Genomic DNA, 16,324 nt, shown 5'->3' with positions numbered 1-16,324 from the left:
ATGCCTCGTATGGTCTTAATGAAGTGACAACAACCCTCACATTTTCTCTGACCCCAAGATTGCAGCTGCCATCTGGTTTGCACAATGGCACGGTAAACACAGTTCTTCTCAGAAAGACTGCTGCACCATTATGTAAATGTGTATGAATGTCTACAGTATGTGTTGTAGGACATATACTACTGTGGTGCTGGAGAGCGCAGGCAAAGAAGTGATTGCAGGTTATTGTACTAAACTAGTGCGTCTGTGTGTGACGGAATATCAGAGGTAAAAGGGCAGTCTACAAGAGCTGTGCCATCAGGATTAATGCGCACACACACACACTTACATACACATGGTCATGTGTGTGCATACACTCTCTCCTACACAGTAGTCCTGTGTGCCATTCACTTAAAAGCATTAAACAGGTCTGCGTTTTACGGCCATAGAAGTGTTATTATTGTGTGGGGGGAATCAGGTTACCTCCTGTGTGGGAATGGGAATCCTAGTAGTAGTTGTAGTTAGGAATGAGAGTAGTTGGTTCAGACCTGGGTTCAAGTACTATTAAAAAAGCGAAATACTTTGAGCGTTTGATTAAATGCTCAAAGTATTTTGGGGGGTTTGTGCTTTAGGGGCTTTTTAATTTGTTTCAGGCAAGCTCAATCGAGTTCAGCTAAAGTATTTGAAATTATTTTGAATAGTAGTTCGACCCAGATCTGGTGGGGTTAAATGGGAGCTCCAGTCAGCGTGGAGGTTTTAGTTTTTCCTTCCACCATGTCCAGACCTCCCCTCATCCCAGACCCAGGTCAAAGGCCTGCTAACCTCTTACATTCCTGCAGCTTACCCTCCCACCCCACCCTCCCCCCATCCCGTCACTCTCTCTCGCTCTCTGTCCCTTCCCCCTACCTTCCCCTCTTTCTCTCTCGCTCTCCCGTCCCTCTACTTCCCTCCCTCTCTCGCTCTCCCCCTTCCACCTCTCTCATTCTCTCAATCGCCCTGTTACTGTTTGCCCCCAAAACTACTCAAACCATTTTCATACTTCAACTCTTAGTTTTGGACATTAATTGTTTATGTGTGGTAGCCCTGGGATAGCGGTCATGCGCCGTCCGCTGTGTTGTCTCCAGAGCACCCTGAGTTGTAAATTACAGAGAGGGGGATAGGGATATAGGGAGAAGGAGAGAGGCAGCCCTGTCAATCAAGCCACCTTAAGTGCCTCAAGTCCTGGAGGGATTCCAACGACAATCGGCCCCAATCAATGGCCCCTCTTTCATTGATAAAAGAAGAGGAAGAAGGAGAAGAAGAAGTTGGGGGGAAGAAGGGAGGGTTGTCAGTATTTATTAGCACAGAAGTGCCTTTATGGCCTCACTATGAGAAGATTTAAAGACAGGCCCTGTTTTATTCTCTTGTTGTTTTTCTCCCTCCCTCCTTCTGTTCCCTCTGTTCTCGCTCTCCCTCTGTTCTCGCTCTCACCCTCTGTTCTCGCTCTCCCTCTGTTCTCGCTCTCCCTCTGTTCTCGCTCTCACCCTCTGTTCTCGCTCTCACCCTCTGTTCTCGCTCTCACCCTCTGTTCTCGCTCTCACCCTCTGCTCGCTCTCACCCTCTGCTCGCTCTCACCCTCTGCTCGCTCTCACCCTCTGCTCGCTCTCACCCTCTGCTCGCTCTCACCCTCTGCTCGCTCTCTCCCTCTGCTCGCTCTCTCCCTCTGCTCGCTCTCTCCCTCTGCTCGCTCTCTCCCTCTGCTCGCTCTCTCCCTCTGCTCGCTCTCTCCCTCTGCTCGCTCTCTCCCTCTGCTCGCTCTCTCCCTCTGCTCGCTCTCTCCCTCTGCTCGCTCTCTCCCTCTGCTCGCTCTCTCTCCCTCTGCTCCCTCTCTCTCCCTCTCTCCCTCTCTCCCTCTGCTCCCTCTCTCTCCCTCTCTCTTCCTCTACCCCATTGCTCTCTTCACTGTTTATATGGCTGCTTGATTTTTCCTCTCACTACCCTTTCCTCATCTTTCCTTTCCCCCCCTACCTCTCTCCCCCTGCTCCCTCTTGTTCTCCCCCCTCCTTGTTCTCTCCCGAGTGTGGAGGCAAGACAGTGATTGATCCAGGGGGAGGGCTGTCTCTGGTGCGTTTATGAACATGAGGCTGCCGTTCCTCATAGATTTTTAAATTAGTGGCAGCTTTGCCCCAAAGATGCGTTATTGACTGATGAAATAGAAGCTGAGCTCTAAACACTCACTCTTTCCCCAGAGTTTTCCCCAGTCTGGTAATTGAAAAAGTGTGAAGAGTGTGTGCGTGCACGTTTGTGCTCGCTGTATTCCTGTTTGCCTGTGCTGGAGAAAAATGAACGCTACTTGTTGGACTCGGGACTCAATTGAAGTATTAAGTACATCTTCATACCTTTTTATGTGATTTTAAAAATGGTTTGCTTTAAAATATTGTGAAAGCATATCCTCACAGTGTGTTATATGAGGGCCATATTAAAGTGCACCAGACATGAGAAACAGGGCCATTGCACCTCCCGTGGTGTTGACAGCGCCCAGTCTAACACAGTCCTTAGACTGTCTGTTGTCACACTGCTCACCTTGGTTGTCATTGCTCTCATCTTGGTACTGACCTCTTGTGGTAAGGGATCACAATTGCAATGTTCAAGCCTGCTTTTCCCAGTGGTGTTTTACAATGACAGACACCTCCATTGGTTTAGGATATGTCTTTCCTTAAAAAAAAAAGACTGGACAGATCTCAAGAAATGTATCACATTGTACAATGAGCAATAATGTTGAAAATCCATAGAACAAAGAGATGCCTTTATGACTTTTTTGACTAGTTCCAGAAATGATGTATAACTTGGCTACGTGACTGTCTGATATTCTATCAGATTGCGCTCAAAAGTATCTCCTGCTCAAGTAAATCTAGAAACCAGACTAAACGACTGAAGAAAACTCACCCTCTCCTCCCTCTCCCTCAGGCTTGGACATGGCCATCTTCTGTCTGCTGTGCGGGAAGCGTTTCCAGACACAGCCGGCACTGCAGCAGCACATGGAGGTCCACGCCGGCGTGCGCAGCTACATCTGCAGCGAGTGCAATCGCACCTTCCCCAGCCACACCGCTCTCAAACGCCACCTGCGCTCGCACACAGGTCAGTGGCAGTGGCAGAATACCGTTTGGTAGCAGCCATGTCAAGTCCCCATCTCCCCATCTCCCCTAGAGCACTAGGACACACACCTATAGGCCACTCATGTTTCCCCTGCAATAAACAGTCAACTCCAACTCCTTCTCTGACTACCCTACTAACACATGACACCGTCACAACATTGCGGAACGATTGTGAGAAGGTCGGTCAAGACGTTACCTTGTGCAATAATCACGTTTCCATCCAACCTTGTTATGCGAGTAAAGTCATGTCGTGTCAAAAGGAAAACGACAGCTGTTACGGAAACAGGAAGTGTCGGTACAATTTCACAAATGTCAACAGACAATTTGTTCGTTCGACATGGTGGGGAGCTTTTTGTGTCAAATGAATTCTGCAGCGATTGTGGTGGAAATGCTTTTATGTGAAAATATTGATCAAATATGAATGGAACCATATTACTTTAGGTTTTTCTATTTGGTCAATTAAAAGTTATAGGACAAAGTGCTTTTTATGTGCATTACGTCATCATGCACTGCTTTTTGTCCGCAACAAGTCTGTTTGATGGAAACAAAACTCTGGTGTGAAAATTTAATTTTTTTAAAAACAGATGTTTTAATATTTGCATGAAAATCTGTCAAATTGGATGGAAACCTAGCTATTGTTGTGATGTTGGGAAAGGTAATAATTAGACTTTTACGATGTGACAAGATAATTTGGCTATGTTGTGGCAACCAATTATGTCTAGTAGGCCACCATATATCCCAAACCAGGTGAAAGCAAGCCATAGACTTGCTAACAGCGAACAGGGAAAAGGTTGACAATACAATCCCCTCAGGTCAACAGCTGTAAAGGGATCCATATTTCTTATGAAGGCGTGATGAGCTGTCCCGTTAACAGACATGGGTGACAGTATATTTGACAAGTGGCGATGGCTCAGTAGCCCAACAGAAAGAAGAACCCAATGCAGTACTATCAGTCTAGAGATGCAGGTTGGCATTTATTGGGATGACTCATGTACTGGAGGCCGCTCTGTAGGACAGTCACTAGCTGGCACTGCCACAGTCATAAAATATTATTTTAAACCTAACCCTTACCTTAACCCTAACTTTAACCACCCTGCTAACTTTATACCTAACCTTATATTAAGAAATACAATCTAAATTTGGTTTAATGAATTTTTACGATATAGGCATTTTTGAGTTTGCTGTGGCCGATCTAGTGGAAATCGCTCAGGCCTGGCGCCAGGAGAGGATTCATCCCAATAAACGTCAACCTGTGTAGAGCCTGCAGGGCAACAGCACGTGTCGCACGGCATCATGTTCATGGCTCTGGCTGCGGAACATTGTTTCCTATTTAGGCCCATCTAACCCACTTCAAGTCTTCTTCCTAAAAGGAATCATGTTATCCCGGCTCAAAAAGACCGTGTTTCTACTTCCTAGTAGGCTAGTATACTATTGGCATGGCTGAGTGAACAAACATGGTGATCTGGTCATTTGGTGAATGAATATATGCCATGATCAAACAGAGCTGCTATTTACCTCAAGGCTGGTTTGTTGGTGAGGAAAGGCCATGTTAATACTATATGTTGTGATAGGACAAGACTGGAGAGCGAAATAGCCTGATGGATGAGGTGATTCAGGGAGAAGCCCCTTTACCTTGACAGAACATGAGAACATGGAAATGAATCTCATTTCGCTTGCAAAGGATGAACGGTCTCTCTCGCATCCCTTTTTTTTTCTCTGCGACCTTAAATAACAGTCTCACTGTCAGAGCTGATCTAGCTCAGTCTCACGGATAAATAATTGAAATGAATGCGGCGAGATGAGCGCAGCCGGCCTATTTACAAGCCGAGGCGCTGCATTTTAGCGCGAGTGACAAGACGGGGCGGTCCTGTATACTGTACCCGTGTGTCTGCTACTCTGCTTTCACTGCAAACATCGAGAGAGGACACGCGGACGGTCCCCACGCACGACTTGCTGAAATGTCATCCCAATCCCCATCTCGGCAGCAGCAGCCAGACACGGGCAGTGAGGCAGCAGCGTCTCGCTGCTTTGAACCTGATCCTCCGTAGGCGTGTATTAAATTACAATGAGCCAGTCGCAAGCACCCGTTTAATATTATGTGGGGGCCTTTGTCAAGGGATTAAAAAGTCGGCAAGACGCATAGTCACGGCGCCAGAAATAAGTCCTAATTTCCAGAAAAATGAAATAACTGACAATTCTTAAATATATTTGCCCTTTGATGATATAATAATCTTGTTCATGTTTTCTGTGTGTACTACGCAGTAGTAGGTTACTTGTTGTAAGAGCGCAATAGTCAAGCAGTCCATCTGTTGGTTGCCCTTTTCCAACAAGACCACGGTCATCTCCCTCATGTCTTCTGCCATCTACCTCACAGCTGCAAGCACAACAGCTAGAGCGAGTACAATATACACAGTATTAGCATGCTTGATACAGAGGTTGTTTCGGGAAAACGGATTGCTTTAGTAAGCAGCTTCGCTGATGTCACCTACTGTTTTGACATTGATTCAGTATTGAGGACAGAGAGAGGCAACCGATTTAATGATGCTTATTACAGTGAGTGTATCAATCTCCCAATGATTTATTTCCTGGAGAAGGGTAGACTAACCCCACAGTCTCTCTCTCCCTCACCATTTCCCTCTCACTTCTTCCGTTTTGTCTCTCTTCATCTGTCCCTCCCTATTTTCATTCTCTTTGATACGCTGTCTATCCCTCTCCCTCTTACTTCAGCTCTCTCCCTCCATCTCACTGTCCCTGAAACACACACACAGACACACTGTTGTACAATGGGGGCTCATAATGATGGCAGTCATGGCAGCCTCCTCTGTCCTTCCTCACTCCCTCCATCCTCCCTCCCCTCCGTGCTTGCAGACGCGTGCTGCGGCCCAGGCCCTCGTTAATATTCCGTTGTTGCGCAGCGGCCGCTTGTTTTTAAACTAGGGGCCCATTTGCAGCAGGGTGTTTTGTGTTTGCAGCTGTTTGATAGTGCCAGGCTAGAGAGGGAGAAGGAGAGGGAGAGATGGCCCTGGCAGTGACAGAGCCCCCTGATTTACAGCCGCTTATCGCATAATGAACCTGCCCTCGCCAGGGCCTGGGGAGAGGGGGGCTAGGCAGCAGGTGTCGAGGCAGCAGGTACACTGTCCGCGCCAGCACCCCCAGGGGGCATGGAAACGCAGGTGGCAGTGTCCGGGGTACCCAAGGGTCCACTCCCATACCACGGTTCTGCCTCGGTGTGCTGGGTCCTCATCTGTGCCCCCTCGCTGTCATTAGACCCCAGGCATTGTGTCTTCGATCCCAACAGGCATTGAAAGAGAGAGAGAGAGACTTCTGATTTACGATGCTGCATCTCCAGTGCCTGGGAGCTAATGGATTCCTGACAAAATTAAGTCCTGCCTGGCATTTGGATTGCGCAACACAATGTGATTATGGCATATTTTTTTTTCATGTCAAACATTGACTTTTTTCATAGGGAAGCAATGAAGTCCGCTCCCCTGCTAATAAGAATGACATTTTGAAGTGTTAGTTATATATGTAGTGTATGACTTATAACACATTGCCTATGTGCATTTGAAGGTACATAACCTTCCGTAGTCTGAGCACTGAGCATTAGCATGTTCTCCTCCGGATTGGTCTGGTTGGGGCTCAGCCTGCTTCTAATTAAAGGCAGGTGAATCTCAGCTCCATTATTATTCCTGTAGCGTCGCACGGGCCCCGCCGCGCTCTGTGATGGATTGTGATCTCTGCAGCAACTGAAACGCTAGAAAGAGCACAATGTCTTACAGCGGGAGCCGCTGATAACTTCATGCAGACAAATAAAGACTGTCACTTTTATAGATTTTTACCCTCCCCCTTCTCTCTTCATCCCTCCACTCTTGATTCTCCCTCTTTCTCTCTATATCTCTCACTTTTTCACTCTTTTTTGTCATTGCCCTCCCATTCAAAATTATCCCCTCAACCCGAAAGCCAAACTCTCTGGGCGCCCCCCCCAAACAGCCGCCGCGTGCAAAAGTGAATAGCATTTAGGGGTGCGTCTCCAATGAAAATACGTGCTGGAGGAAATTGACATTGTCTCTTAACGGGGGTGATGGGTGCCAGAGCATGACAGTACATAACGAGAAATGCAATTTATTCCTAGGCACGGTGCCGCTCGGACAGCCAGATAATGAAACGCGTAGGTCATTGGCGATGACTTAAACCTTCAGCGGCTGAGTGAAATGCATTAAATATCAAGAACATTACACGCCTGGCAGCGTGGCGCATCTGTAGTGGGGAGCGAATGATGTATGGGAGGCTGCTAGTCAGACACAGGAAAGCAATTAGTAGCCGAGCGCTGGAGAGAGCCCCCGCATATCATAATATCCCTGATTATTGACATCTGAATACCAATTACACGAGTGGCACCAGGGCGGCAAGGGTACAGTATTCTAATTTGACCTACACAAAGAGAGAACTTGAGAGTGGACTGGGAAAAAGAGGGGTGCTATCTCGTTAGTGTTAATAAGAATGTTTGAGTTCTGCCGCTGATAGCGCAGTGTGATTGTGAAGCTATGCTAGCCTTTGTCACGTGATTCATCTTCGCATTGAATAGAAAACCAATTGTACTTTTATTTCTGTATGGCCATTGACATATTTGTTGTCTATTTATTTTTTTGCATTTACATTTTGTCTATTTGCAGCCATAACACAAAGATATGAGTGGACTCCAATAGTTTTTTTTCCCCCTTCCCTTATCCCCCGTGTTCAGCAGGTGACCATCCATATGAGTGCGAGTTCTGCGGGAGCTGCTTCCGTGACGAGAGCACTCTGAAGGGCCACAAGCGCATCCACACCGGGGAAAAGCCCTACGAATGTAACGGCTGTGGGAAGAAGTTCAGCCTCAAGCACCAGCTGGAGACCCACTACCGTGTGCACACAGGTACTGTATGCATTGTTAGGTTCACAATGGACAGGAAAATCCACTCCATTTACACTGGAAATATGCCAATAGAATGTCAGCTTCCTAACACGGATAAAAATGTCGGCTCTGTTGCAGTGGGAAAATGTCAGCTATGATACACAGAAGAGCTTTCAACGAATAGAGTTAGTGTACTATACTAATAGTTTCTACCAGTAGTTCCCACTGGACACTAAGTCAAGACACTAGAGATCCGCCTCGGCTCCATAACTGATTGAGTTCACAGAAGGAGGGGAAGTGTATGTAAAATTGGCAATCTAATGTATGTGTTCGATAGTGTTATACTGGGCATTAAGAAGGGCTGGGATCAGTGTGTGTAGTAGAATGCGTACAGTAGATTGCTACAAGGCATGCTTTAAGCAGACTGTTTTTATGAATGATTCCAAGGGCCAGTAAACAGAACCTTGGTGAGGATCCTCTAAATTGACACCAGGTCTTTACAGCTTCATAAAGGTGTCAACCAGGTGTCAGTCAGTCTCAGGGACTTGTCACTCTTGTGTTGGCTGAATTTACATCCCCAAACATTAGGATTAGGGACATGTGCTGTTACTCTGGATTACTCAGGTTGCCTCGATGGGGGCACGCACACACACACAAACACACACACACACACACACACACACACACACACACACACACATACACCACCTAGCCTCCAAGGGCTGCTGTTGAGCCAAGGCTTTACCCGCTCCAACCCCCCACCAAAACTCACCCCCGTCTTCCATTCAATAAGCCAGCTGTTAAGCCGCACTATCAAGGCAGCCTGTCAAATAATTGGCTTTTTCTCTCCCACCCCCCTTTTCCCTTTTGTGGGGGCCAGGGGCCTTCTTTTGCGGTGAGCCGGAGCGCACTGGAGATAACAAGAGCTAGTGACAAGCTCACAGTCAAAGGCCACCGCGCACAAAAGGGAGCCGCTTGATGAATCATCGACATTGGCAACCTCCCACCCTCCTTCCCCCTTCCCCCTTCCCGAGTCCCACCTGTCAATTGCAGATCAATACCAAGCCTCATTTGCAATTCATTATTGCCCGGTTATCTGAGGCGACCCTGTTTACAGTGTGGTTATTGTCAACACTGCTGACGTGTGAGGCCTCTGCAGGCAGCACGCCCCGTAATGACAGTCTTTTTGGCGTGGCTATTTGCATAGGCGGGTAAACACAACCTTGACCCCCTTTTCCTACGGGGGTCAGGTCCAATGCGTCGAAAAAATCAAACTATAAGAGTAGATGCAGCGACACACATATCCATCGGCAAGAAGCCTCTCTCTCTGTAACGTGGCACGAGCGTTGGCATCGTTCACGGCCCGATCACATGCGACACCTCATTTCAAATGCCGTTGGTAAAGGTCGGCATTTACATGTCTAATTTGCGCCTGTCGGATTCAGCGCTGGGGATTATTCCTCGCCATCACTCTAGTCATTTGCACGTTTAGGAGTTCTGGTCCTGAATATCACATGCACAGGAATGTAGAGGTTTTGGAACCGCCGAGAATCAAATGTAATCAAATTGAAGTTGTGATTTGGTGTTTAAAAATGGCATAGGTCCTTTTGTAATTGAAGTGTTAGCCATGTAGACGTGACAAAATGTACATCTGTATAATTGAATGCAGGGTTTGTAAAGGGTTTGGTTTGTAAAGCACATTATAGGGGCAGTTGAGAGATTTGATTTTAAAGCCATTTCTGCACAGCACCACTATATGAAATACCATTATCTACGATGACATACACTTTTCAATTTGGTCGTGGGGATTTTATAGACATGATAGTCATTGCTAATTGAGACCACTAGATATTTTTTATCTTCCTGCTAGCAAAAGTGTAGGAAGCTCTAAAAGAAAGTTGATACTTCAAGTCTGCCTTGTAAATGTATACTAAACAGTATACCCCCCTTTGCCCTCAGAACAGCCTCAATTCGTTGGGGTATGGATTCTACAAGGTGTTGAAAGCGTTCCACAGGGATGCTGGCCCATGTTGACTCCAATGCTTCCCACAGTTGTGTCAAGTTGGCTGGATGTCCTTTGGGTGGTGGACCATTCTTAATACCCACCGGAAACTGTTGTGCGTGAAAAACCCAGCAGCGTTGCAGTTCTTGGCACACTCAAACTGGTGCGCCTGGCACCTACAGTACTACCATACCCCGTTAAAAAGCTCGTACATTTTTTTGTCTTGCCCATTCACCCTCTGAATTGCACACATACACAATCCATGTCTCAAAAATCCTATTTTAATGTGTCCTCCCCTTCATCTACACTGATTGAAGTGGATTTAACAAGTGACATCAATAAGGGATCATAGTTTTCACCTGGATTCACCTGGTCAGTCTGTCATAGATAAAGCAGGTGTTCTTAATGTTTTGTACACTCAGTGTACATCGTCATATAGAGTTCCCTTCCTCAGCCTGACGTTGTTCTTGTTGTTGTTGTTGTCGTCACCCTCCCCAGGTGAGAAGCCGTTTGAGTGCAAGCTGTGCCACCAGCGATCTAGGGACTACTCGGCCATGATCAAACACCTGCGCACCCACAACGGAGCGTCGCCCTACCAATGCACCATCTGCCTTGAGTACTGCCCCAGCCTCTCGGCCATGCAGAAGCACATGAAGGGCCACAAGCCCGAAGATGTCCCCCCAGACTGGAGGATAGAGAAGACCTACCTGTACCTCTGCTATGTCTGAGACCTCCAGACGACAGCCCGGGGGAAGGAAGACAGGCAGAGGAGGAGGATGGGGCTGAGGAAGGAAGGGGCTGAGGAAGGAAGGGGAGGATGAGGAGAAGGAGGAGGAGGACGAGGCCTGTGGCGAAGAAGTCAAGCGAGATAATCCATGAGATGGAAGCACAGGCGGTTTTTGAATGCGAAGAGAGCGAATGAGCAGAGGGCAAAGGTGGACACAGTGAGGAAAAGGGCTGGGCTAGGCGCAGGAAAACTGAGGTTCTGACCGAGAGGACATTTCCCCTTAAAATTCATGTCGTTCAGTACATCTATCTATGTTTTGTTTGGAGTTGTCAAATTGCCTAACACAGAACCCGTCGGTATGTCGATGGAGTTGTCCTTAAGTCTACCCACAGACTTAAGAGATGTCACCCAAGCCACACTTGTAACTGAACTGATTCTCAAAGGCTATCTGAACCCACACCTCCCCATCATTTTGACCACTGGCTCTCCCTAAATGTAGTTTTGACATGGAATGGAATTGTATCCTACTGTAACTTGGGTGGGTCATTGCTCTCGTTCCATGACACAGTACTACAGATCCCCTCCTGATTTGATTGGATTAAACTGGACACCAAGTCATGTTCTGCTTGAGGAACATGTTGCAGTTGGCCACTACCCAAGCCATTGTTTACCAGAGTGCTCCAAAATGGAGTCTTCAGACCTGGTGGAGAGCACTGGGGGAGAGCACACAGAGCACTTAGGACCCTATAGTGGAGTAGTGCCATTCAGATAGCCCCCGAGAATCAGAGCCTACGGGCCAGACCATGTGGCACATTTCAGCCAGCCCTATGGAAAAATAGCACCATTTATTGTACTGCATTAGCCGAAGCGAAGTTGAATTTGATTGGGGCACAACACCTTCGTACCCACGCAGAGGGTTGTCTTTTGTACAGCAAGGGAGATGAACAGAGGATGATATTCCCATATCGGTCAGGTTTCACCGGGAACCTCTTGAGAGTCAAACCATGACTGTCAATTTTTTCATCTCTGTATCTTTGGCTCCGCATCATAGTTTATCATAGCTTCATTGCACAGGTAAAGACACATTACGACGACAGTCTCTGTTTGATGTTTATATCAGATCTATTTTTGAGGGGTTTGCTCGCTGCGAAGCCGCTGTTCTTTTATCTCTTAAACCATAAATCTCTATACAGCATTAACTGGAGATGTTAATTTTTTCCCCGTTATAGATACTGGACTGATATTAATATACGTTTAACCAGATTATCATCAATTACACTAAGATTTAGTACATGGACTGACTCATAACATTTAACGATTTTCTCACATTAATAATCTCATAATCTCTATATGCCATTGTGATGGAGACCAAAATGACAAAGGCTGCTGTGGATTGCTCCAAGGGGTGGTCGTAATGCCTTCATAATGCAATTATAAGGAGATATGGCACCTGTTACAACAGGACATATATACTGTTATGTCGCGTGAAACCATAAATGTGACACCAGGTGGAAAATTGTGTTTCATGCGCAATTGTAACAGTGCTATATCAGTTGTCATAAGTGTCAAATATGTTGTCATAAGTTGTCGTAACCTGTTACGACAAGCATTATATCTGTTCATATGGCAGCATAATGAAGACATTATGAGCACCACTGTCAGTTCAGTGTTACCATGGTAATCACATATCTGAATGATTAGCGGGAGAGGGGGGTGGGTGGCTTCACTGATTGGAAGAGACATGGCCTGCCCAGCCCAGGGGGCGACCAGTAAGAAGACAGAATAAATCAACTCTTTATATATGGTTTTGTTCCTTCGCTTTGTCTGTGTTTCCTATTATGTCTTGATTTAGCTCAGCACATTGTACTTGAATTACCTCGTTTTTTTGTGACCTCATGTGCTTGTGTTTTTATTTCTTGTATTGTTTTTTGTGTGTGTGTGTGTGTGTGTGTGTGTGTGTGTGTGTGTGTGTGTGTGTGTGTGTCCGAAAGCTGCGTTGTTGCGCGAGGGAGATGTGACAAAGCAATGTGTACGCGAAAATTAAGTGCCACGGTGAAAAGAGATTTTTATTGTTGTGTATTTTTGTGCATTATTGTTACCAAACTTGGTATTTTTTTATGAACCTTGCTTGTTGAAAAGCTGGTGGGATCGGTCATTGTTTAAAAGCTACCTCTAAGTTGTTTTGTTTGAATTTTTGCAAAAGCACATTTGTTTTCTGTGTGTTTTGCATTATTGCATCATTGCAACTTCATCTCATGCTTTCAAGTGTTGATTTATTGTCTTTTCACATCTGTAAGTGACATTTATATAAAGGGTAAGAGATGGTAGATATTGTTAGAAAAAAATTAAAATTAAACAAGTGTTTATTCTTCTCTTACAGTCTGCGTCCGTCCTCCCCTTACAGTAACCTTAAGAGCAGAGAAGAGATTTTAAGGCCTTAAGTATGGGGTAAGAGGGATGAACGCAGTAGAAGAAGAAATAGTACTTATAAGAGTTTAAAAAAGCATTAAACTTGAAAATATGTGAATAGAATTGTAGTTTTGTAATGTGAAAAAAAGAAGGTCATGTACACAGCGATGTAGTGTGCCCTGGACAATTGGGACTGCAAGTGGTAATCAAAGAAGAAAGGAAGGTTAGGAAAAAAAGAGATCCTCTTGGTCGACAATTTCTCTCAAAGGAGTGTATTCCTGAACAAGAGCCAACAGAGGCAGTTTGATATATAAAAATGGTGATATTTTTGTATTCGGTGTCAGTCCCTTCCCATTTGTCGAGTTTCAGCAGGGCAAATATTTGTATTTCTTCTTTTTTTTACCTCGTTTTTTTTCCTCTGGTTTTGAATCTTTTGCCTTGCTCCTCTTTGGTAATGTTGGACGTATGTATGTGTGTGTGTGTGTGTGTGTGTGTGAACATGTTGTATGTAGTAAGTGTTGCTTTCTGGATGTCAATGCATTGTAGGTGAAGGACTAAATCTGCCAAAAAAAATAAAAGAGATCATTCAAAATGGATGGCTGGGAGGCTGCCGTCGATCAATTAGTACACGTCATTCACAGTTTTATTGTCAACATTTAGTTTTTGTACTTGAAGTGACAAAAAAAGGATGACATGGTCATAGTGGCCCATGGTTGTCTCGTCACTGATTCTCCAACACTGTGAGCTGAGGGCTTTCCCTCGTCCAATTTTCACCAGAATAATAACTTCAGTCACCATTCAGTGTGGCAGGCCAGAGAGCCCGAAACGATCACATCACACTTCAATGACTAGAGGTATTCAATCACATGCTCTTATTGTTGTCTGAATGTTTTATACTTTTTGGTGTGTGTGTGTGTGTGTGTGTGTGCATAAATGAAAGTGCGTGTGCGTGTATTAATGAAAAATGCACTAATCAGATACAAAATAAAAAACAATGCTCTATGCTACTTTTCTCTCGACATGTTGAAAGAAAACACATTGGTATTGATATAGTTCTTCCCTCAATGTTACTCTGTTTCTGTAATATCTTTGTGCCTAAAATGGAAATTGTTCAACAAAAATGTCCATCTATATCTGCTTAGTTTCTGTACTTTCAGAAGATAATAAATGGTGTCTCCAGCACTCTAGGGATGTCATGACGATTTGAGATGACCTGATTTTCTGATTTAGAATCAAAAAGGAGCTGTCATCTAGGACTGCTTTAGCCTAAAATTGGTAGTGGGCAAAACCACCTTTTGATGTTTAGTTTTTTGTTCTTCGTCTGTAATTGACACCCAAAAGCAATGTAATTCATTTACGCACAAACAGCAAGGAAGAAAAATGTCAATTTAAAGATGATAGAACAGTCCCGGGCCATGGAAATAGTATGCATTTTTTGTTTTCAATCTGTTCTGAAGGACATTTGCCTGTTCATTTTGGAAATCAAAGTCAAAGTTTGTTTTTCATTTGATAATATTTTGTTGTCAGCAACAGGTTTGCTGAGCAGTTAATGTCCTTCCAACCACTTTGGCAGCTTGTCAAAACCATAGTGTTGCCCCAGCTTAACATTAGGACTTTTCTGTTAAGTACTTGTTTCCAAATTGCATTAAAAAAATATATTTTTTAAAGCTGTACGAAATCATGGCATCCCTGGAGTAGGCACTCTGTGTTTCAGTGTGGTGTTCTAGAACGAGTAGCCATTTTATGCAGTGTTGCCATGCATGTGCCATTTGAGGTCTAAACTAAACTGTTTGAGTAACAAAGCACCAAGACATTGTCTTTTTTATATTGGCACTGAGGACCAATTGCCCTGTCGGACCAAGCATTACAAAGCTTTTTATGTAACAAAGCTTTCTCTCTCTTTCTCTGGCTTGTCTGTGATTTTGTTTCTTTCTTCCTTGTTGTGACAGCACAAGTGCCAGTCGAGTTGCTCTGTATTAAGAAAATAGTGTTTTTATGATTTGAATTGTTATAGTTTTCGTCTACCTCAGCACCTAATCTTAGCCTAATCTTAGAAGGTGCCCAATTATTATTTTATTTTTCTCTTTTTTTTGTTGTCATTTGTATAAAAATGATTTTGTTTTGCATTAGAGCTTTGCCAAGGTCCTCTGTCTTTTCCAGCGACGTGCTGTGTCTGTGATCCTGCTTCCCATGTGCGAGTTGTGCCACGGATCCCAGCATCTGTCTGTTGATTTAGAGTGGTTTTTCTTTCAGTTTAGGATCAGACACATCTCTTTGTAACATTTCAGTGTTCTCTGATGGAGTGTAAAAAAAAAAAAAATAAATAAAAGAGATTAAATGCTGCAGGTTTTCTTCTCCATGTTGTCACTAAGTACATTTTGTGCCTTCGATAGTGAAAGATAATATTTTTTACATCCTAACAGTAGATTGTTTTGTAGTGAACATTTTTTGTATTTTTATTTATGAGTCTCATATGGAAAATAACAATGTTCAGTTGTATACCTTCAATCTGCAGTTAGAAAATAAATAAAAAATCGACTTGAGTTTGTCTGCCTGTTTTCTAATGTGGTGCTTCCCTTCTCGTTCTGGGTGACCCATTCCTGATATGCTATGTGGACTCTTCAGGTGCCTACCATACGTTGTTGATGCTAAGAATAATGACAGGTTTACAGAATACACAGCATCTTGGAGAGCCATACTGCAGGTATGTTTTGTTATGCAGAACTGTGAGTGTCTGTCTGGCTGTCTACATGTGTGCTCTTTTGTGCGTTTGTGAGAGTGTGTGTGTGTGTGTGTGTGTTGCTTTGGAGTGTACGTCATCCCTTTCACTGTTTTCCATTCCAGAGAGTTTCAAGAGCGTCTGCCGCCGGGCTTTCAAAAGCATCTCTGTAAACAGGGGTAACAACCATGAAGTCTCTTGGAAGACTGATGCTGCGGCTGAAAAATGAAGATGCATAGACCTTCCCCCGTGAGATTCTGCCCAGCTTCACCACCTCTCACATCTGAAGGCAGCAGCTTTTCTAATTCAACACTTCTCTCCTCATCTACCATCCCACTTTTTTCTGCACACCCAAAAAATATTGGTCTTGATCCTCACCCCTCTTGTCAATAGTGGAGTTCTTTCACCCCTTTAGTCAATTTCTTTAAGAGCACCAGAGGAACTGGAATTACGGTGATTTGAATAA

At 44.7% G+C, this 16,324-nt stretch overlaps 1 protein-coding gene across 2 annotated transcripts in view; it reads left to right on the top strand.

The window, feature by feature from the left end:
• The window catches only part of LOC110537608 (zinc finger and BTB domain-containing protein 16-A), a 121,812-nt gene extending 106,330 nt beyond the window's left edge, over positions 1-15,482 (top strand). Inside the window, exons 5-7 of one of the 2 annotated variants that reach the window (XM_036937566.2) lie at positions 2,923-3,093; positions 7,852-8,022; positions 10,502-15,482. In XM_036937566.2, the coding sequence (XP_036793461.1) occupies positions 2,923-3,093; positions 7,852-8,022; positions 10,502-10,731 (572 nt within the window). In that variant the 3' untranslated portion in view covers positions 10,732-15,482. The remainder of the gene's footprint in view (positions 1-2,922; positions 3,094-7,851; positions 8,023-10,501) is intronic. The other variant, XM_036937568.2, reaches the window with a different exon arrangement.
• The last annotated feature ends 842 nt before the right edge of the window (positions 15,483-16,324 follow it).

The sequence above is a fragment of the Oncorhynchus mykiss genome, chromosome 12, assembly GCF_057628025.1.
Source record: "Oncorhynchus mykiss isolate SJ-2025 chromosome 12, ASM5762802v1, whole genome shotgun sequence".
In the NCBI taxonomy this organism is placed as follows: domain Eukaryota; kingdom Metazoa; phylum Chordata; class Actinopteri; order Salmoniformes; family Salmonidae; genus Oncorhynchus; species Oncorhynchus mykiss.
Note: the sequence above shows the minus strand (reverse complement) of the source record. Positions and strands in the feature narration are given on the sequence as shown.